At 44.5% G+C, this 23,744-nt stretch overlaps 1 protein-coding gene and 1 long non-coding RNA gene across 3 annotated transcripts in view; one reads left to right on the forward strand and one right to left on the reverse strand.

The window, feature by feature from the left end:
• Nucleotides 1–20,190, forward strand: part of LOC142022563 (uncharacterized) — a 44,637-nt gene extending 24,447 nt beyond the window's left edge. The window contains exons 2-4 of the long non-coding RNA XR_012647987.1: nucleotides 12,191–12,354; nucleotides 18,727–18,826; nucleotides 19,639–20,190. This is a non-coding gene — a long non-coding RNA (uncharacterized LOC142022563). The remainder of the gene's footprint in view (nucleotides 1–12,190; nucleotides 12,355–18,726; nucleotides 18,827–19,638) is intronic.
• The window catches only part of ADORA2A (adenosine A2a receptor), a 35,717-nt gene continuing 24,318 nt past the window's right edge, over nucleotides 12,346–23,744 (reverse strand). For both annotated transcript variants that reach the window (XM_075012544.1, XM_075012545.1), the window contains exon 3: nucleotides 12,346–14,239. In XM_075012544.1, coding sequence (XP_074868645.1) covers nucleotides 13,276–14,239 — 964 coding nt within the window. In that variant the 3' untranslated portion in view covers nucleotides 12,346–13,275. The remainder of the gene's footprint in view (nucleotides 14,240–23,744) is intronic.

Genomic DNA, 23,744 nt, shown 5'->3' on the forward strand with positions numbered 1-23,744 from the left:
GTTTTGGGTTTTTTTTTTTTCATTCCTTGTATAACTGATCCTTAGTCTTCAATTCTATTTCATTAGATTTCTCTTGGATAAGATTACCATATATGAGAGTCTGACGCCACCCTAAAATCCAAACACAGACACATTAGATATTTGCAGCCTTGGAGTTCCAGGTCCCTTCTAAGGACACAGCTGCTAGGGCTTAGTCCAGATGCAGTCATGCCAAATTTTGGAGTACTCCCCTTGGACATCCTTGGCTCCCACAGGGACATTTTGCACTGCAGTTTCCATGTCCGTATTTTTCTGAAGATGCAGGATGATTTTACTCCCTCTGTCTGAGCCTCCTATCCCTCAGAACCACCCTGACTGATTTCAGCCACTCCCCATGACTGAGAGCACCTTCTCTTGAAAGGTAGAAGGGTGTTTTACTGCCATGGTACGAGACATCATCTTTGGAACGTTCTTCTGGATTCTGATCAGAAGCTTCCTATCTCTCTGTAGGATCTTACCAGTGACTGTTCCTACCATGTGGTGCCAACTTGGTTTGCAGTGCAGCTCTCTGACCCCATCCTGTTTGTGGTGTGGATCTCAAACTCTGTCTGTCATGGCTTTAGAAAGGAAGAGTGCTTCCCTGTAGTATCCAAGTCTGAGCTTGCTTCCTTTACAGACTTTCTCCTTGGCTGCATATTCAACCTGAGATTTTCGAAGAAGCAAAAGATTGGTAAGCGTAAAAGTCAATAAGAGCTGTCTATGTCCAACTCCCACAGGTTCTCCATTGAAATGCCATTTTATGATGAGAAAATCTCAGATATTTTATGCACCCACCACTGCGCACACAGTTCTCAGGAGAGCAAAAGAAGGGATGGGGGAAAATATGGTCTTCAAACTATCCATTATACGTACCTCTACATGAGTGTTTCCCCTAATTTGTTCAGTCCCTGGAATGACGCTTCTCATGCACCAGCTTGGAGGTGATGTGTTACACATCACCTTCATTTTGGTGCACATAAGAAAATTTACATGGTAGGAGTGAGATGATGGGATTCTGAGTGTGGGAAGGGCTCAGGCCTGGGGCATAAGGTTGGGGAGCAGGACAGTGAGGGCTCTGAGTGGGGTCTGGGCTCAACAGAGGGTCTGTGATTGAGGGGCTCAGAACTGAGACAAAGGGTTGGGGTACAAGCTCTGGGGTGGCCTCGGCATGAGGGACTTGGGGCACAGGAGTGGGTACAGGCTGTGGACTGGGGGGGTTCGAGTGCAGGATGGGGTAAAGGCTCTGCACTGGGAATGGGGGCTTTGGGGTGGGGTTGGGGATGAGGGCTTTGGTGTGCAGGAGGGTGCTCAGGATTGGGGGGCTCAAAGTGGGGCAAGGGTTTGGGACTCAGGGGAGCTATGATCTACATCACAGATTAAGGTGTAATTGAGTATGCTGTGAAGGCACGGTGGCCTGGGCTGTGACACTGGTCAACAACCCATGCACAAACTCAGGTTTAATCTTCATTTCAGAACAGGAACTTGAACTCAGAGCTTCCCCCACCTGAGTGAGCAGAAACAGGCCTTTGCCTCCCACAGCCTGGGCAGGTGCCCAAACCCTTGTGTTGAAGAAGCCTCCAAATGGGATTCAGCCACACATGTGGTTTACTGGCCTGGAAAAAGTTTTCCCAACCAAAACTAATTAGGTCAATGCATGACTAATTACAGATTGATTGAAACAATATTTTTCAGCAATTAAGCTACATGAAAAATTTCATGAGCTACTGCTGAATCTCTCTACTTCCACACACTTCAGCCCAAAATCAATGGGAGCTGAGAGGGCGCTGGGCTTTTATGGACTCATTCTCCAAGAGAACCACCACTGGGCTCCTACAGCAGGGGAAAACCTAGTAGGCGAATTGCATTAGTGTTAGATTTAGGATGCTGGGTGTTGGCTAGTTTTAGCACCACTACCTTGGTCATATAAATGTCAGAGATGGAAAAACACTCAAGAGATCATCTTGTCTGCCCAGTTGAAAGGCAGATCATGATCTCTCACAAAGCATGTAGCCTATGTAACTGTTACTAGGGGAGATCTGGTCCTAGGACTGCCTTAAAGCACTGTAAAGTCCCTTTGTTTTCCGCCTTTGCCTGTGGAGCTTTGGATGACGGAGCAAAGCTCTGAGTCTTGAAGGTTAGACGAATTGTGTTGTAAACCAGGTGCTTTCTTTGTTCTCCCAAGGACTCAGTTTTCTTCCTCCAGGACATGTACTTCCCTTGTTCCTGCAGGAACTCCCGCTGTACTCCAGCAGGATCCCATTGTTCCTTCAGGTACTCCCACTGTACTCTGGCAGGCTCCCATTGTTCTGCCAAGCTCTTTTTCTTTGATGCTTCAGAACAGAAGAGTGTGTTTATGAAAAATATTTTCACTTTCATCCTGGAAGAAGCAGTTCAGGCGTTGCTTATCCTGAGTCCACAGGGACTCCAGCTCACTTTTTTCACTGATTTCTCCCTCAAGTTGTGGATCATTTTCACTATCACTAAGTCTCCCTTCCTAGCTGAGGGGAGGTGGACACAGTTCTTTCTGCAGCCTGTGAATGCTGTCCCACACCAGACTGAAAGGCTGAACAGTGGTCATTCCCTCCCTAGACTTCCTAGCATTAGCAAGGGGCCAGGCCTGGAGAGGCAAGGATGGTGCAGATCAGGACTGAGGTGGACTGATACAACCATGTAGGGGTACACAGAAATGGAATAGCAAAGTCACTGCATTTAGGAGGTCTGAGGTGTACTGATAAACTACTGAGATGCATTGAAAGAGCAGGGGCACCCAGTCAGATGTGAGGTGCTGAAATCAGCCAGCAGAGTTGCACAAGGGTCTGAGTGCTCTCCCAATTCAAGTGTCTGGCTTTTTAACAACTTGCCACTTCCATCTGCCATGACAAGACCATGTACCTGAGCCAAACCACAGTCCACTGCTCATGCAGACCAATGAACACATCAGTGTTATTCCTCCCAGTGCTGGGATAACAGATCCCAGCAAACCAGGGATACAAAGGGCTTCTGGCCTCTTTCTGGGTCTGGCATCTTGGATCATGTTAATTCTTTCAGGGGAAGTTTAACAGAAGGAGCCAAGGGTAGCAGAGGAAATGCTCTTTCAGGATGGGCCCAGCAGAAAAACTCACACTAATAATACATTGTGAAACAAACCCAGAGGGCAAGCCAGCTTCCACAGCCCCAGGACAAAAGGCACTCACAGTCCTTTAGAAATATATTTTATTATTGTAATACTCATTTAAAAAAAATGTAACCAAGACATTACACTCAGCAGCACCACCAGCAGCAGGCCCTTCGGTGCCCAGCTCTCTGATGACTCATCACATTCTAAACCATTGGTCAATACATTTAAAATACAATGACATGCACAGAATCCACTTCCTCTTCTGCCACACTGCTCCCACTCCTACGTGACAGATGTTGAGAGAGGGAAAGTGGGGGAGCAGCCAATGTATCATTTATAAAACATTTAAATTAAAAGGGTGAGTGATGCCATGTATGCACTAATGTATTTGGGACCCTTTGCCCTACGTAATGGTGAGAGTATGTAATACAAAATGGGGATGATGAACAGAGGAAAGGGAAAAGAAAAATCTGTGAGATAAAAGGAGGCCAGGAGTGAATGCAACAGGTGTTCTGGGATAAGAGGGATCCAGTCCTGATTTTGGTACCTTGTGGCTTGGACTAACATAGCTTCCAAAGTAAGGCTGAGAAGTACAAGGACCAGACTCAGGCCTGATTCTCACGTTCTAGATATTTTGGGCCCAGATTGTCTCCTCACCAGTTTCTCACTGGTGAAAATATATATTATTTTTATATATCATTATAGTTACTCCTGATTCAAGCTGGTGAAAAAAAGGTAAAAAAAGTCAGGTTTTTGACTTTTTCCATACAGCATTGCTGTGAAGTGCTAGGGCTGACTCCTGTGCCAGTTGTAACTGTGGAGAGGATTGATCTTTAGGCAGCTTCCTTATCCAACAACTCTCTACTATTCTACAGCTCCGATGCCACACCCCTCTCAAGAGCATGGCTGCACTATGGTTAGCCATCCCTGTAGAAGATTAAGGTACTGATCAAGAAGAAAGGCCTTTGCTACAGATGGACATTCTCAGATGACCATCTGCTGTGAGGGAAGAGCCTCCCAAAAATCCATTCTGCCTCAGCCACATAATGACCAGGCAGGGAACTATCAGCTATAACTTCCTGGGGAAAGCCAGCATAAATACAGGAAGCATGCAACTTTTCCTCTAATCCATTCCATCCATAAGTGGACTTTTTCCATCCTTATGTGGAATAACTTTTTGCAGTGAGGCGCGTGTGAATGTGCACTGCCAGCAGAAACAAAATAAGCTGGGGGTGCTCTGCAACATTAGAATGTCTCCTGAACAGCTGCACAAATGTACAGCTAACAGGGAACACTAGAAGCATGGGTTATCCAGGATAGCTATGCCACCAGTGTGCATCCCTAAAGCCCCCAGTGCATACCCCCAAATTTTCCAGCATGTTTCTGCCCCACGAATGCTCCAGAATCCTCCAGTACACTTGTCTCCCATCCCTGAGCTGTCCAAAATCCTTCTGTCCCCAGTACAAGTGTTCACTTATTGACCACCCCAAATTACATTCATTGGTTAAAAATCTCATGCTCTAAAATAGCCCTTCTTGTTTTTTTCCACCAGTTTTCAAATGTCATCTGTCATTCAACCATCTTGGTCTTGTCAATACATAGCTTTCCGCTATTTAACTCTGCTACTGTACCAGGCACACTTGCAAAGGATTTTGAAACAGTCCAGCTCACCTGTGCCATACAAAATAAAATTGTGATGTGTTGGGTACACAGAACCAGACAGGATACTGTCAAGCAAAAGGCACTAAGAGTAGCTCTTCATAAAGCCAATCCTGGCAACCAGCCAAAACCTCATCTAAAACTGAGCAAAGCAAATAAACCCTAAAATTTGCTAGTCTCCTGGGAATGATGAAATTCATGGAATCTCCTCACAGAGTCAACATTAAATAGCTCTCTCTGCGGGAGATGGACGCTTTTAAAAGAATAGTTTGAGGGAGCTGGAACAGACTCCCTCTAACTACTACCTGCTTCCCATTGGACCAATTCCCTTTGTCTTTGCTTCCCTAAGAGTTATTCTCCTTCTCCTCCTCTGATTCCCGCCACCCTGTCCTCCACCTTACCTAGACTCTCTTTCTTCAGAACAGCTGTGTTTCATCAGCTAACTCTTCTCCACTCTGAAGGAAGTGAGGAGATGTGAGGGGGGCAGGGAGGAGAACCATATCTTCTTTGACCTTTGTACTGACCATATTGATCTTTGTAATTGAGAGAAGAAGGGAATAATAGATAGATAATTGAAAAAGGTCAGATAGAAGAGGCAGGAGGAAAGCCTGTACTTGGCACAGAGCTCCTTTGTCTCTCTTCAGACTCTTGGCCAATCCGAAGTACTAATGAGCCTCACAAGTGGGATGATTTTGCTACAGCCTCTATTGTTGGAGTCATGGTTTCACATTCAAATCTGTACTTCCAGGTCACAAATCTGGAGGCTAACCTGAAAATATGAATCCTAAAGAGGCTTAAAAAGAGGAAGGTGAATAAACAGAACCCCAAAGCCCTGCTTTTTAAAATCTCATGGTTTTTGGGAACTTGACTGGTGGGTTTTTAATGCTTTGAGTTGGCAGTACCGTGACAGTGAGTCTCATTGTGTCTGTGGTGTTTGCTGTCAATGTCACTATGTGATAGCAATACTGGCTCCTACAGCTATGGATTTCCTACAGAACATTGTTCAGTGAGCATTGGGACTCTTGTATCTAACCACTGCTCCTGAGCATGGCAGCTGATTGCCTGTCATTCCTCAATAAGATATCCTGAAGGTCTATCTCAAACATGAATCATGTGAAAGATAGAAGAGTGTGATCTGATAGGCTCCATATAATTCCCCAGGCCTCTTTTCTGGCTGATCGTGATCATGGCAGCTACAAGCCCTAATTATGGACCAGAAAAATCATTACAGTAAGGTACCATACAAACCAGGAACTATGCTGAAGTAAAATAGGAATGAGACTTATGGCATTACCATCATGGTCTGTGGCTGATGTTTCCAAATAAGGAGCATGTATTATGTAATATAAGAAAATGATTCTCCATGGCAACTGGCAACTCTAGATCCTCTTATTGCAGCTTTCTGCATTGTAGCCTTGAGTGACAGCTTCTAAAACTAGTTAACTAATTAAACGAGCCGTAAGGATTAGTGAAGCTAAACTTTTCTTCTAGCACCATCCAACACAGCAAACAGCTTGGAAATATACTTGTCAAATCATACTCATGCTGAAAAGCACAGAGATAGTCTTGAATAACAATGCATTGCAAAGTGAATTGTTTAAGTTTCTAACCCTTTGATCCACTCAGCCATAGCTGCATCTTCATCCACATCATTTTTCTCCAATAAGCAGTTTCCTTATGCCGTTTCATTTTTTGAACTAAGTCCTGCATCATGTTTTTTGCACTGCTTACACTTGACACATTTTCCTTTTTTACCCAGGAAAAGAATTTCTTTAAAATATTCCAAGATACTGTCTCTTATGCCCAGAAACCATGACAGTTTTTCTGTGGCTAAAGTGTGGGGGTATATAGGAAGCTCTGTGTGTGTGTGTTGAATAATATTTTGCCTTTATCTTTCCAGCCCACTCCACTGTTCCTTTCTATGCCGCCTCTATCCCTTCCTATATATTATCTCTCTGTCTTTAAGAGAACATCTTAACTTTTCTGCCACATTTGACCAAGGGCTACCACCACATAACAGAATAAAAACAGTGCTATCCAGTTTCTATCTGCCCTTGCATGTATTACTTTTTAGTCTGCTGAGAATCAGAAAACACTAGAACCGAAAGGGACCTCAAGAGGTCATTGAGTCCAATCCCTGGCCCTCATGGCAGGACCAAGTGCCATCTAGACCATCCCTGATGCCTGTCTAACCTGATCTTAAATATCTCCAGCTATGGAGATTCCACAACCTCCCTAGGCAATTTTTTCCAATGTTTAACCACCCTGACAGGAAGTTTTTCCCAATGTCCAACCTAAACCTCCCTTGTTACAATTTAAGCCTATTGTTTCTTGTCCTATCCTCAGAGGTTAAGAAGAACAACTCTTCTCCCTCCTCCTTGGAGCACTCTTTTTAGGTGCTTGTAAACCACTATCATGTTCCCTCTCAGTCTTCTCTTTTCTAAACTAAACAAGCCCAATTTTTTCAGTCTTTCCTCATAATTCATGTCGTCTAGACCTTTAATCATTCTTCTTGCTCTTCTCTGGACCTTCTCCAATTTTCCCACATACCTCTTGAAATGTGGTAGCCAAAACTGGACAAAATACTGCAACTGAGACCTAATCAGTGGAGAGTACAGCAGAAGAATGATTTCTCATGTCTTGCTCACAGCACTCCTGTTAATGCATCCCAGAATCATGTTTGCTTTTCTTGCAACAGTGTCACACTGTTGACTCATATTTAACTTCTGGTCCACTATGACCCCTAGATCCCTTTCTGCAGTACTCATTGCTAGACAGTCACTTCCCATTCTGTATGTTTGAACTGATTATTCCTTCTTTTGGATTTGTCCTTATTAAACTTCATCCTATTTATCTCAGATCATATCTCCATTTTGTATAGAATAGATAATTTTGAATTATGACCCCATCTTCCAAAGCAGTTGCAACCCCCTACTAGCTTTGTATCATATGCAAATTTATTAAGTGTATTCTCTATGCCAATATCTAAATCATCGGTGAAGATATTGAACAGAATTGGTCCCAAAAGAGACCCATGAGGAACCCCACTTCTCATGCCCTTTCAGCATGATTGCAAACTCTTAATAACTACCCTCTGAGCATGGTTTTCCAGCCAGTTATGCACCCACCTTTTATAGCCTCACCTAAGCTGTATTTGCCCAGTTTATTGATAAAGAAGATAATGCAAGACCATATCAAATGCCTTACTAAAGTCTAGGTATACTACATCCACCGCTTCTCCCTTATCCACAAAAGTTGTTGTCCTATCAAATAAAGCTATCAGATTGGTTTGGCTGGTTTGTTTTTTTACAAATCCATGCTAGCTGTTACCTATCACCTTATTTTCTTGAAGATGTTTACAGATGAATTCCTTAATTGCTTGCTCCATTATCTTTCCTGGCACAGAAGTTAAACTGACTAGTCTGTAATTCCCTGGCTTGTTCTTATTCCCCTTTTTATAGATGGGCACTATATTTGCCCTTTTCCAGTCTTCTGGAATCTCCCCAGAGTACCAGGACTTTTCAAAGATGCTAGCTAAAGAAAGGCTCACATATCTCCTCTATCAGCTACTTGAGTGGATGTGTTTCATCAGGCCCTGGTGACTTGCAGACATCTAATTTTTCTAAGTAACTTTTAAGTTCTTAGTTTATCTTCTAAACCTATCCCCATCCCCCTTGCATTCACTATGTTAGGCATTCCTCCAAGAAACAGAAATTGAAAGCCCAGAAGCAAGAGCTAGTAATTAGGTTAGGCAGACTAGAGCTAATAACACATTTTTATGAGGCTGTAAGTGTGTCTGTAGTAGGTTTGTGATGAGATTTAATTGTCACATATTTAAATAAGAAATTTAGTATTGATGATTTTTAAAAAATCAGGTTTAAATAAAGAACTGTTTTCTTTTCATTTTTAAAAAAAATACAATAAACTATTTCATATCCAGCATTCTCTTATGCGGAACTCACAAATAATGGGCTTTTTAACCATAAATCAGGGATTCCCAACCTATGGGTCGGGACCCAAACATAGGTTGCAATTAGATTTGTTAAAGGTTGCCATTAGCTCAGAGCTGCATGTGGCTCTTAAAGAAGCCGCAGCTATCTCTATCAATAGAGAAGCAATTGTGCATTTCAAAAACAGCTTCTTCACCTTTGATATTTATAGTCATCCCAGGCAAGCCACTTATTAGACTCTTGCAGTAATTAATTTCTCTCCCCGGCATTCTTTGTAGCTGATTTGTCAGTCAGTTTTCATTTTTTTGTTTGTATCTCCCCTTAGCCCAAGCATGACTCACCCACCTCCTCCAGCCTCTGAGTGTGACCCCCATCCTCCCCAGCTCGAGTGTGACTCCCTCCAGCTCCTGACTGTGGGGTTTAAGCTGAGGGAGCAGGGGGGGAGAAGCAGTTTGGGGATGAGGGTTTTTCCCCTACCACAACTCAGATCAACTATAATAATGAAAGTAATATACTATAATAAAGAGTATTGTTATTTTATTATTATTAATGTATTTTCCCTTATTCTATTAAATAATTACTGTGATTGTATAAACATGAGGGGAAGCAATTTTATAATCTTGCCCCAGGTGCAAAATTAGCTAGTTATCTCTCTGCTCCCTCCCCATTCCCCTGTTTTTGAATTGCCTCAGGTCACCAAGGCTGTGTCTACACTACAAAAATAACTTTGAAGTTCCTTACTGTGAAGTACAACTTCGAAGTAAGCAACTCCGAAATTGAGCTTCTACAAAAACCCTACTTTGCAGTTAAACTTCGAAATAGGGCACTATTCCATTCCCGGGAATGGAGTAAGGACTTCATAGTCGGGGTCCCTACTTCAAAGTTAACTTCGAAGTTAGTTCTGAATGTGGACACACCCCAAGTCTTCCTGAATTGTCGGAATGGATCCCAGTCTAGAAAAGGCTGGGAACTACTGCCATAAGTAAATTTTAGTTACATTTTGCATAAGTACAGTATAGTGAAAATAAATACAAATAATTACTACTGTTTGTAAAAAAAAAAAAAAAAAAAAAAGTTCTCTGCATACGTTTGTTTGTTTCTTGATATCTAATCTTGTTTTTCTTTAGTGTTATGCATTGCTTGGTATTTGTCTCTTTTATCCAAATATTTGAACACCAGGCAACCTCCTGGTCCCAGGTCTGCCAGATATGAAAGAGTTTACTGTATCCATTTTTATCCACTCTGGTTTGAATGCTCTGAATAGCAATATTGGAGCCAATTCTGACATGGCTTGGACCAAGTGAACTTATATGACAAACGTGAGGCTGGAGTCTTTTCCAGTGGAACCCCCAAGTAGATGATCTCTGTTTTTACAGTAAGCAAGCTGCACGTTTGGGGATGAGGAAGCTCGGTCAGTAGTGGACAGCAGCCAGCCTGCGTTGGCTCTTGCAAAGTTTGATGTAATATAGCATCAGGCAGATCTTGGTGTGACAGCCACCAGAACATGACAGGATATACTTTCTGCACTTGAGTGTGTTCCAGCACATGAGCAATGCTGGTATTTTCCCACACTTCTTTCTCTGCCCGGCTTCTGTGAGGACCTAATTATTATGACATGAAGGCAGGATGTCATCTTGTGTAATTCTTAGCAGCATTTCCAAGCCTAACTGAGATCTGGAAAGATTACAGACTCTTTTTCCCTTCATATTCCTCTAGTGATGGAAATCACAGAAGGGTGGAGATGCACAATCCCCCATAAAGCACAGACAAATTCATTTCACCAGGAAAGATCAAGAGCAATAAGATCCCAAATGCAAGCTATAGCGGGACTAATGGTGATGTAAGAGAACAGGGAAATGACCTCGTGGGTGTTGGTAGTGCCAGACTGATAATCTACTCCACTGACGTTAGACTATGTGGAAGGCTCATACCAAAAAAGGAAGTGATTCAACTGGACTGCGATGTCTCTATTATTTTAATATTTGTTTTGTCATTTTGCTGAATCTTTGGTGGCAGAAGTAACTTTCTGTCAGCAGATGTACTTGCTGAAAAACACATGCTGGCCTGGGAGCTTCACTGCTGAACTCCCCAAGTTGTATACCAACCCCCATCCTCCTTTCACCCAGGGAGCACAAAAAATAGGAAATTCCCTTACTACAGTTTGTCAATAAGGAATGAATAAGAATAAGCACTGGGTTTCTTTCTCTCGCATCCCAATTTCTGAATCCCTTCCCCCAAAAAAGTTGCCTGAGCTGAGGTCTGGGATGGCCAAAGCTCAGGCCTGGACCAGTGACAGCATTGAGAGGCAATATCTAAATCAGGCATGTCAAACGCAAAGCCTACTGAGGGCTGCACAAACAAAAACTGAGTGCTTTCAGGGACACCAAAAAATGTGCTGTTGGAAAGTCAGAATTATTTATTATTATAAATTATGTTTTAGGTATATTAATAATATTTTAGGTCTTATTTGAATATAATACAGTAATTTTAACTGAGAATTTAACACTTAATATGAATTTTATTGTTTTATAATGTTATTAATAGTTCACAAAATTTGATGTGTAACATTGTTATTTGCTCGTATGTAATAATTTTCAATTTAAATGTAAATTTAAGGTACTCCATTGCCCAAGCCAGCTGCCAGCCCCAGGGCTGCAAAAAAATTCAGTTGGGCCATATGTTTGACATGCTTGATCTAAATGCTTCAGGATCAAACAATGAATCACTGGAAAGGAAAGATTCCTAGCTTTCCAGTGGGACTGATGGCACCTGCCTCTAGCCCCAAAAGGCCCTGTGATTATCAGGCTTGTTTCCAGATCAGCGTTATAGTAATAACTATTTTAGGTGATCTTTGGAATAGGTTGTTGGGTTTGTTTGTTTTTTTTCATAGCATGCATGGCACATACAGAATACAAGCTGGTGGGGTGGGATAAAGATTTCATTAACCCCCTTAAAGGTGACTGACTTCATCAGCCACAACTAATGGGGCCCTCCCAAAGACATTTAAGAACCTTTTGTAACACACCATACTGTTACGTACCTTGTATTTGAGACAGACTGAGACCATGGTATATCAGGCAGGCAGGCGAGGCTAATGCACTGTCTACCCAGATCACAGAGGGCTGCACTGGGGGCATTCCAATTCTCTGAAATACAAGCATCTTTCTCTCTCAAACCACACTCACATAGCCCACTTCTACTGGTATAGATGTACACATGTGCATTCATTCATAATGCACACCCACCTACTAAAGAAACACATGGCTTTGCAGTTTATCAGATTCTAGGAGCTGTTTGATACAACACACAAAAAAGCAACTTGGGCTCAGTTGAATTACAGCCTTTAAAACAAAGTACAGTGTTAAAAGTTATGAGACATGGAAGTTCACCAACAAGAGAGAACCTAATTAAGGCTGTGAAATGAATAGATATTTTTTATACACAGGTGGAAACGTACAGAGACAGAAGAAAGAACCAGACAGAAAGACATTACAAAAATTGACCTAGCCTGTGGTCATCTCCTATTTCTCCTAACACTGCCAGCAGTTCATCCTGTCAGCCGTTCCTAAACGGACCTGCCCCTCCCCCGCTGTTACCCACAGCACACAGGTACCTGCTTTTGGCTAATAAAACCACCATATCATCATATATAGTCTTTGTCCTTTCAGTGAAATGGAAGGATCAAAAATAGTTTGCCTCAGTATGCCAGGATATAGCTGTTTGATGCTGTAGGCTTGGGGTGGTGGACAGAGTCACTCTCTCTTGTATATATTCATAACTGACAATATAATAGCAACTTATGCACAACTCACTCCCCTTCACCCCCTCTCCATGGAACACAGGGGAGGTAAAATCTTCTGTGGCTATCCCAGCTCACTATAATACAATAGACTGTAATGATCTAACCATGAGCGGAAAATCGGGAACTCATTGTTCTATTAAGGTTTAAAAGCTGATTTTAAAACAGAATCTCAGAGTAGAAGGTGCTGAAAGTTTCCACCAGGTGAATCCCTTCACTCTCCAGGCAACAGCAGCCTCTTTTCTGCCCAGTAGGCACTGCTATAGCCTCTACTTTTGTCAGAGGCCTTTGTGTTAAAAGCTCCGCCCCCTCTTCCTGCTTCTGAAGAAGTAAATGTTTTGGCTGCAACTTCATTTATGTTGGTAAAAACACTGAACTGCTGAACAACCACAGACACACAGTATGGCCTAATGTCACAACACATACTGCTTGAACAGTCTCCCAATGCTAAAATTGCCAGATTTGACCTTTGCTGTCTCTCTGAGTTGGGCCTTTGACAGATATAGTGTCCCTCCTCTTCCTTTGTCCAATATGGTGCCTCTTGATCTTTCTCCAGTCTAGTTCTTAAGATTTTCCATAAGTCCTGGGTACGGAAACCCTAACCAGTAGTGACCTGGACTCCCTCCTCTTTTCCACTTAATCCTCCCTTTCTGCTAGAGTAGAAGCAGCTAATAGAAAAAAAGAAAAAAAAAAAAAGACAACTTTCCAGTAGGAAGACATTGTGAGAATCATCAGGAAATGTCAGATGCTTCCAAAGTTGAATTCTCCAGTTCAGAGTAAGACACATGCTTGCCAATTAGCTCTTCACTAAGAAGCTCCATGTTCCTGCAGACACCTGAGAGGTCCCCATTTTTGCAAGGATGCGGGAGATGCCCATTTACCTTCATGTCTAGTGAATTCCCATTGCGGTGCCATTCCAAACCTGCCTTGCATTTACTGAAGACCTGCATGTCAGTGTCTTTGTGGATCACACCCAGCTCCCCATTGGTGCATATGTTTAGAGCATACTCACTGATCCTGATGCTGGTATTCTCTCCATCCCCACCATGAGTGGAAGTCCTAGTACTGGCAGTACCAGTCTTGAATTGCTTCCTGCCTACAATATGCTGCCTGAGAATTTTACGGAAGGTGTGTCGGAACTCCCTGATTCGGTAGGCATAAATTAATGGGTTCACCACAGAGTTGGCATGAGATAGAATAATGGCTAAGTACATCAGTCCACGTGGAGCACGGGCACAATCTGGGCAAAAGAGGGTGAAGCAATTTATGATGTGGAGTGGAAGCCAACAGACAGCAAACAATCCAACGATGATGGCCAAAGACTTGGCTGCATGGACTTCCTTCTGCAAAGTGGAGCGTGAGCGTTCCCCATGTACCATCTTGTTCTCCATCTGCTTGAGCTGCCGTCTGGCTGCCATGAAGATTTTCAAGTAGATGCCAAACATGAGAAGGAGGGGCACCAACACACAGGCAAAGAAGTTGTAGTAGACCATGTACTCCATGGTGACCACAGTCTCAAAGAGACAAGCTACCATTCTTTCACTGCAGTTGTTGGGTAAGGACTCGTTGTCCTGAGCTCCCCCTTGGGAGCATTTGTTCCAACCCAGCATGGGTGTCAGGCCAATGATGAATGACAAGACCCAACAGATGGCAATGATGCCTTTGGCTCGCGAGCTGGTCACCAAACCATTGTACCTGGAAGGCAGAGGAGAGAAGAATTACAACAATGTCGCTGGTACAAGCGTTTGATGCCCAAGTGACTTCCCAGTGGCTCAACTCCACGGAATGTACATGGGAGATAGAGCATCTCATGGAACACTCCAGCTTGCCACATATGCTTAACAGAAGCATCACTGAACTACACTGCTGCGCCCATTTCCCTCAACGCTGTGAAAGCCAGAGTGATGTTGAACCTGAACAGGGTGCCCTTAATGTGTCCCATTCACTCTTGGGTGGTGAAGGGTGGGTGCCAGCAGGCCAGGTCAGTTCTAAATAAATAAAGCCAACCAGCATTTCCTTTCTCTGCCTTACTTATGCTTGTGCTCGTATGTGCTTATGAGCCTGCTTGTCAAAAAACAGAGGAAGCAATAGTCCTGCTTTGTGTCCCTTGGGCACTGAAACATACAGAGTTGCTCCTCTAACTTTATCTGTGTGTAATGCCAAACACAGAAATAGCTATTCAGTGCCCTTGCACTATGGTATTGCTCACTCCTTATCTGAGTGCAGGTAGGGTCGCAGGAGTACAGTACAACTGCCCAGTATCACAAAGCTGTAGCCTTCCGTACTAGTCGTATAATGTCACAGAGTAGAGGTGAAGGTTTCAGAGAAAGAGTACCATTAGTTCAGTACCAGCACTTAGGCATCACAGCACTCCTGGCCTAGCACGGTAGAACTTTGATGGCAGTCACAGGGAATTCAGTAATGCCAACCCAATGCTGATCAGCTGAGACAGGATCCGTAAACAGCCTCACCAGCTGAGCAACACTGACAATTATGCCTCTCACAAAGTACCCAATTCAGTATGGCTGGCTGGCTCAGCTGAGCAAAGATCAAGGATTCTGATTAACAGGACATACCGGGTTTGCCAGAGCTCTGTGGTCAATGTATCAGAGAGGTAGCTGTGTTAGTCTGTATCTTCGAGAACAACAAGAAGTCCTGTGGCACCTTATAGACTAACAGATACTTTGGTGCCCACTCATGGATCTGATGAAGCGGGTCTTTGCCTACGAAAGCTTATGCGCCAAAGTATCTGTTAGTCTATAAGGTGCCACAGGACTTGTTGTTCTCTTTGGTCAGCGTATCACCGTACCCCTCAGGCCAGTGCTTCCAGCATTAAATCAACCCAGCTGTTTTGGGAGAGAAAACAGAAGCATGGTAAGAAACTGGTCCATCACCAAAAGACCACTGTCTGTCTCAAATATGTGATACGCCTTAAGTCCTCTGCTGAATGCGCCAGCTTTAAGGTTTGAAAATGTACATTGCAGCAGTGTGTCACATCTGAGTGCAATTTCTTGTCCCCTCATAGCACTTCACACAGAAGGGGAATGGCAGAGTTCCCACACTGTCCGGTGCTGGGTCCCACACTACTTGACCCCATGCGTGCGTGATCTGATGATGGGCTGCTCCCATGGTCTCCAGCAGTTGTACTCCTCCTTTCCCCATGTCAGATTCTTTTAACAAACAAACTTGAGGAAAAAAAAAAAAAAAAAGAACTCACTCTCTTTCTTAATGGGGCTTGTTCTTCCCACACACGCTCCTCTCCTAAGGCAAATGAAAGCCCCGCAGGGAAGGGGAGGAGGGATGCTGTTTGTCTCTCACAGCCAGAAAACAGAACTGGGAACTGGGATGTGTTCCTAGTCCTTGGAAAACACAGTCAGGCATCCGCTGGGAGTGCAGGCTGATCATTCATTCATTCTTTAATTGCATTTCAAGAGCATAAAAAGTGGTAAATTGTGCAAAAAATTGAGAAGCATGTTGCAACTCTTCTCTCTAAAAACTGGTGAGAGGACTCAATCAGACCTAGGAAATAGAGATGGTATCTCTGGAACCTGACGACAGTTGTGTGAATTCTCAGAAAGTGTCAAATTCAAATCTTAGGCTATGTCTACACTACACATAGAAGTCAACTGCAGATACGCTATCTTAGCCATGCCAATTGCATAGCTAAAAATCGATTTATCTGTGGCTCACTTCAGTGACTGTCTACACAGGGGAGGTCGATGGGAGCATTTCTCCGTTCGACCTTCCTGATTCTTCGCCCCTCGCGAGGGGCACAGGGGTCAACTTTGACCCCTGAGTGTGTCATTACATGTGTGTGTGAAATCAAACCCTGGAAGATCGACCCTTACTAGGTTAATCTTCCATGGTAATGTAGATGTAGCCTAAGTGACATGAATGGAATTGTACCTGGGCTTCAAAATGTATGCAGGTTCCACTTCCCAAATTTGGCAATCTCTGGTCCAGCAACATCCTTGGCCCTTAGGATGTTCCAGCCATGCAGGCAGCCCAGCCGGAGCTGTAGCCCAGGCCCCGGGGCTGTAGCTGCATCAGTAGCTGAGTGAGGGCTGAAGCTGGTACCCCAGAGTCAGGGCTGGAGCTGGCAGCCTGGCTACGGCTGGAACCAGCCTCCACAGAGCCAGCAGCTGGAGCCAGTGCGGGACACTCTGGAGATAAAGAGGCAGCAGAGGCACAAGGTGGGGGATGGTGGAGACAGAGGGCCCAGTGGGGTGCAGAGCCACAAGCAGGGAGGGGCAGCAGGCTGGTGGGGAAGGGAGACGTCTCTTCATCCAGCAAATTCCCTCGTTTAGGACCGGTCAGTTCCTGAGGGTGCTGGATGAGGGGGGTGCAACTTGTACTTAAAATCACAAACAGAGAACAAGAGATTGGCAGATGGCACCTAAAGCTTAAAAAAATCCCCTAGAATTGGCCATGTCTTTGTCAGGAGGAATTTTGAAATTGTACAGCTGTTATCCCACGGCTGGAGAGGTCCCTTCCCTGTCGCTAAAAATACATTTGTTGCAGCTCCAGTGACATCCTGCCTCCCCACGCTCATACCCTCTGGGGATTTCCATGCAATGGGCTTTAAGGCTTCTCAAGCAGCTTTTAACCCAAGCAGCCTCCTTGCTGTACTGCCCTAGAGTGCTGATCTGGCAGCAGAATTAATCAGTATAGAAGTGGACCCTTCGATCCTGTCTCTCCTTCAGGGATCTCCAAGAGGTTTGATGTGTGCCTCACCACACGGGGGGAAGTAACATTATGCCCTATTTGATAAATCCATTGAGACAGAGAAAGATGAAAACGCATTACCAACAAACAAAACAAGTTCACCACAATTCTGGAAGGGTCAGAACATCGTGACATCTTGTAACCTAATAAGAAAGTGAGCTCAGGTCTGTGGAGACTGAAGGATTACACAGAGTGGGTTTATGGCTGTAGCACAGCCAGGGGCCTTCCAGATGGGAACCAAATATGATTTTTTTTTTTTACAGGCACAGAAGTACAATCATTAACAGCCAGGCTGACAGCATTGCTGCTCCCCGGGCAAGGTGTCGGGGGGGGCAGCTCTGCACTCTAGGAAGCGGTGGAGCTGGGGCAGCGTGTCCCGCAGACTACGTTATACCCTTCAAACACCCCTTAACACTGCCCAAAGCTGGCTCTCCAGCGCTTCAGCAGCAATGTAAAGGACCTGGGGCTCTGGCCACTGCTGCAGTGGTTGGGAGTCTTAGGCCCTTTTGAATTGCTGGGCCAAGACTGTTGTCCCCTCTGCACTCTGTCAATGGTCCTGAATGTGGCAGCCAAGAGGGCACAGGATCCGAGCATGTCAAAGTCAAATTTCTGCCTGGAAGAGCTTATCAGAATTGACTGATCCTACCAGCAGTTACTGCGAGGCTTGACCTCCACTGATTTCAGTGGGACCATTCCTGGGGAATAAGTAGTGACTCTGGCAGGAAGTGATACTCCAAGTTAGAACATGTTCCAGACTGTACAAGCCTTGTGACAGTGAGCTCTGCCCATGTAACTTGCACGTGGCTGAGGGTCAGTGTACAAATGAGGAAACAAAATACACTCACTCCCCATGGGGCTGTGCTTCATTCTACACCAGCAAAAGGGTGTGAAAACATCTGCCCCAATGCAGGTTACACCAGGAGGGAAGGCAATACAAACAAGGGACAGAAAAAAGGCTGTGAATCTAGGGACAGCTAAGAGCAGATCCAACTGCTCAGTTCCAAAACATGGGAGTTAAAGCACAAAATCAGACATTTCAGCAGCTGCTTTAATTGCCTAGGGTTAAATTATCAAGTGTGAGCTTCTGTTCCACATCTGAGCTCCAAGATTAGCAACAGGACGACTCAAGTGGGAATTAAAGAGGACTTTTCAGCATCTTGGTTTTCACACAGGCTCACTACATCCAACGAATTTCAATCTGTGTGGGTGAAAAGTGATGTTCAGTCCAATATGAGTTCATAGTTGCAAATTCAATGCTAGCTAGAAGGAACACCTTGCAAACAGCTTTTAAGTGACTGTTTCAGCAATCCTCAGAAAAGGGGTGCCCACAATTACTTGCCCATTTAAGTTATCCAAGAGCAAAGCAGAATAGGAAGAACAATTTGCTGGACAGCCTGTTATTACAGTTGATGAGGGATCATCACAAATAGAAGGATTTCTTCTCTTGTTGTCTGCAGAGTTGCTGTAACCATCCTGGTCCTGAATATTAGTGACACAAGGTGGACGAGATGAAATCTTCTCTTAGACCAATGTGGTGAAGAGAGATAAGAGCTCAATGTAAGCTCAAAAGCATGTCTCTTTCATCAACAGAAGTTGATCCAAGATATGTTACCTCACCCAACTGCTCTCACAAATAAAATGAGAATGGGGACAACATGCCGGCCAAATGTAATTTGAGAAATGGGCAGTGAGTTTAATGGTTCTGTGGTACCTAAGCACCAGGAATATTCCTGGCCTAAGGTTTGGGTGATTTAAAACAGCCTGAGAGGGGGTGTCTCTGCTGCCTCTGCCCTGAGTGCCCCTGAGACCAATGGGAGCTGCAGGGAACAGGACTTGTGGGCAGCAGCACACTGAGCACCCCCCTCTACCTAGGAGCTGCTGCCACAGGGGGGTTCCCCCAGGTAAGCACTGCCCATTTCCACCCCCACCAGCCCGGAGCCTGCACCCAGCACCTAAACTTGGTCCCAGAGCCTGACCCTTCAGATCTCTCCTGCACTTAAAACTCTCTCCCAGAGCCTGTACCCCAACCCCTCCTGCTCCCCAATCCCCTGCCCCAGCCCAGAGCCTGCACCTGGCACCCAAACTCCTGCTCAGAACCTGGGTTCTGGGCACCACCAACATTTCTGCAAACTGTCAACAGTGTTGGTCCGTCCAGTCCAGGAGAACTGGCAAACCTGACAAACTTTCTAGCCTAAAGCAAAAGTCCTTACATCACCAGCTACTTGTTTTGACAAACTTCCTAAAGTTTTTTTTTCTGATTTTGCAGCATTTTCTTTCAACTTTTTTTTAAAATAAAGTTTAGAAATTGTGGGCTACTTTAAGCAAAATTCATCAATTATTGGTTTGACACTTTTTTTTTTTAATTACAGGTTGCACCACCCTGGTCTGGCATGGTCGGGACCTGACAGGTTCTGCATGACAGTATTTGCCATACCAGGAAAGTCCAGGGCTTCTGTCCAGGTGGCAACAGCCACCCGCTCCCCTGAGACTCTGAGCTCCCCCGAGCTATTATTGGATTCTGGCTCCTGTCCCCACGCTCCTGGGACTGCCATGGGGCTATGGCAGGTAAGGGTTCTGGCTCCAGCCCCACACTGCCACAGGACAGGCAGGGGCTTCAGCTACAGTCTGGACCAAGCTGCTGGCCTCTGCTCTGGCCCTGGCCCCTGCTCAGTGGATGTTGGTCAGCCCCAGCCCCAGGACTTTCTGGCCTTGCAACATCTGTGATCCTGCCAGACCACAGATTTTGCCAGTAAGAGAGTACCGGATGTAAGAGGTTCAACCTGTATAACCAAGCGTGTGTGTTTTCCCCACCCAGCTTTCAGACAAATCAGGAATGTTGAACCTTTAAGGATATTTTCCTTCAGTTGCTTGTCAAATGTTTGGGTTACTTAGGACATTTTGAACAGATTAAACATCACTTCCCCTTTCCTTTAACTGGGCGTCGCTTTCTCATCATGTCTGAGGTCTGAAATCTGGTGTCTATTCATCCATAGTTTTTTCCAGGAGAAACAGAGTCAACAACATTTACCATTGCGATTGTAGAAGACAAGCTGAAAAGGGAACACACAGGCCCTTTTGTACACAAAGCTATATACAGGTTTTTGTATTGATTGGGTGCAATTTGTTACCAAAATGGTTAAATTGGAAGAGCTCCCCTTGTGTGGGCACAGTTATACTGCTATAAAGTGCTCATACCGATGTAGGTTATTTTAATAATGTAATAGGGTACCACTTATGTCCTCTAACTGCGCCCATACAGTAACCCCCCAAGATATGTGCACCTGAAATGCGCCAATTTCACACTTATGCAAGATGAGGTGTGAGGGAGGCAGTGCCGTGGGTGGGGGTGGGGGGGCAGTGGAGGGACTCCATAGCTTCGCGGCTGAAAGCTGGCTAGGCAGCGCCTGGGTGGCAGAGCCAGCCACGGGGTCCCCAGCTGGGGAGGGGGGGTCCCAGCAACCCTGCTGCTGGGAAGTGGCTGGGCTCCCTGCCCAGCCCCCAGCGGCAGCCCCAAATCAGGCTGTTGCTTCGTTCCCCTCTCGTCATTGCTTATGCAGCTCGGGAAACTGACCAGCCACAAGCTCTTCAGTTTCCTGGGTCCAGCAAGCAGTGGGAAGATGGGAACCTTGGTTCCCGTCTCCCCTAGGCTTGCAGGACCCAGGAAACTGACCGGCTCATGGCTGGTTAGCTTCCCAGTTCCCAGCTCCCTGGTTCTCAGCTCCCCACCACTCTGGGAGCCAGGAACCAGGCAGCAGCCTGGTTACCATCTCCCCTCGACTTGCGCGAAAATTTGAGTTACTCGGGGTTGCAGGAATGCAACCCCCGCATAACTCAAGGGTTTACTGTATTAGAGGGCTGCGATCCAACTTTATTGGTTTCCAAATCTACAGTCTAAAAAAATATAGTGGTATAAAAAGCTGGATAGACCAGCCTTCTGCTGAATAACCCAGCATTAGCTCCCACTGCAGAGAATGTCTTCAGAATGATAAGGGACAGAAGACATTTTTTAAAAGGGTGATTTTATTAATCCACATGTGAACAACATGGCCATCCAGAAGTCAAGTGTCAAAGCCACAGCAAAGCCATGCAGGTCATCTCAAATGATTCACATGCAGAACTGGCGGTTTTAAAAGCACCTTCACAACTCAGATGCACAACACCCTGCAAAAGCCAAATTTATCACATCCCTGTGAAACTGTTACATACCACACTAAAAACGGTTTTGCAGATACATTTGGGAGACTATAAACCTTGTGGCCCCAGTCCTGCAAACGTTTACATATGTGATAAATTTTAAGCATGTGAATAGGCCTAAGGGGACTGCTCACATACTTAACTTTAAGCCTGGTACTATTTTAACATCCTTCCACTTGCAACAGGCCAGGTTCCCTTAGCACCATGAGCGCCACTGTGAAGATCTCAAAAGAAGAGAAAAGGATAATTAACACATTTTAGAAACTTCTAAAAGTGGCATAAAACAGCTTCCCTAGACATAATAATTAGGCTTAAAAGGCTTTGATTTTTATTATAAATATTTCACCATGTACAGCCTAATGAAAAAACACATTTCCATCTATAATCACTGAAGTTAAGCAACAGGCAAAATTAGAAACAGCCTGCTTGGGAATTTGGAGTTCAGTTGACATATATTTACTTTGTATGTTTTGACATGTGATGCTGATAATTTGTATTTTAACAATTATAAAGCTTTAACAATTTTAATCTCAACATCTGTCAATAACTGTTTTCTAATCCACCCTGAGTTTCCTGCAATTGTGAACATGTAAATCAATAAATTTGAAAAAGGCTTAAAAACTAAACATCCCCATCCGTCAAAATTATAAAAATAAAATTCTAATTCTTGCAACCTAGTAATAAGGATGGGATTTCAAGGACTAACTTTTAGATGCCTCGAGGCACAGAATCAAGTGTTGAGTATCCTATTAAATCTTGCGATTCTCCCTTTTCCAGTGATAAAATGCCCCTTCAGCTTCTAGCCCTTCTGGATCACAACATGCTAAACCAGGAACTCCCAACCTATGGGTCACCATTAGATTTTCTAATGGTCACCAGCTGGGCAGCTCTGAGGCACATGTGGCTCTTTAAGGAGCCATTTGCAGCTCCCACTGCTGCTGCTGCTGCTCACTCCTCCAACTCCAGCCCCTGCCCTGCCACACTGAAATTGAATTCAGTTTAATAGGTTTAACAGCCAGCTGAAGGGATCCAACCATTAAAGCATTTAAATTGAGTCCCCTTTCAGCACAGCAGGGCAGGGAATTGCCCACATTGCAGGTGGGGAAAGGGAGTAGAAGCTGTGGGGAGCCATGCAGAAGAAGCAGTGGCGGCAGCAGCAACAGCCACCTGGCAAAAGAGCACCAGGGGGCAGCAGTGGCGCTCATGAGGTAGGTGGGAGAGTGTTTTGGGGCTGCAAGGGGTTTAAGCCTGGAGGCGGAGGGGCAGTTTGGGGCTGTGAGGGGTTTAAACCTGGAGGCGGGGGCAGGGAGGGGCAAATCAAGATTTACAAAAAAATTTTTTCCTGGGCAGAAGCTCCCTCCCAGCACCCTACCCCAGTTTTGAATTGACTTGGGTCACAAAGTCGTACTGAATTGTCAAAATGGGTCGCCATCTCGAAAAGTTGGGAACCGCTGTGCTAAACCTTCAATGGACACTTGTACAAAGCTATATATTTACACTTCTGTGCCTTAGACCAGTGTAATTTGGGGGATGAGACCCCAACCAATTCAGCGTGGCTTGACCTGCTGTTGTCATCATCCTTGCTTGTACATTTTGCTATATGTTTTGCATTCTTTTGCTTTTCACAAGCATGCCGGTGTCTCAGGCTTTCCACTAACTTTAAGTTCTGCTGCAGAGGAAATTAGGTACATGTTGAATCTCTCTAGTCCAGCACTTTCTCATTTGGCAACATCCATAATCCAGCATGCTTTTAGTTAGCCCCACAACCACTTATCATGGGTGTGGCCACATCTCTTGTGATCCCATAAAGTTTATTTACAGCCACCAGTCCTGGCTCTCAGTGTTCTGTGCTGGTATTTAGCGCTCATTTACTCTTAAATATCTTCTAAGAACCCAAGCAGTGGAAATTTTGGCAATTCTGCTAGACAATATTGACATCCCGTGGTCAGGCAAATTCACTTGTTCAGTACCAGTCAGGGCCTGAGGATGCCAGATTACTGAGGTTCAACCTGTATTCCATATTTTCATCTTCTATTGGTTACATGAAAATATAAATGTTTCTATTATATGTACACTTGGCAGAATTAGATTTTGATGGAAAACATCTATGCTTATTTTTCAGCTTTTTTTAGTGCTTTAAAGTTTCATAAATGTGAAAAAAGGGTGTATGTGACAGGCAATAATTAATAGATAACAGGGGACGTTGACATTTAAAAAGCTAAAGCTTTATAAACCATTAATACAACATTACACGTCAAAATATGCCAAGTAAGTACCCTTA

Source organism: Carettochelys insculpta, chromosome 18 (genome assembly GCF_033958435.1).
Source record: "Carettochelys insculpta isolate YL-2023 chromosome 18, ASM3395843v1, whole genome shotgun sequence".
NCBI lineage: Eukaryota > Metazoa > Chordata > Testudines > Carettochelyidae > Carettochelys > Carettochelys insculpta.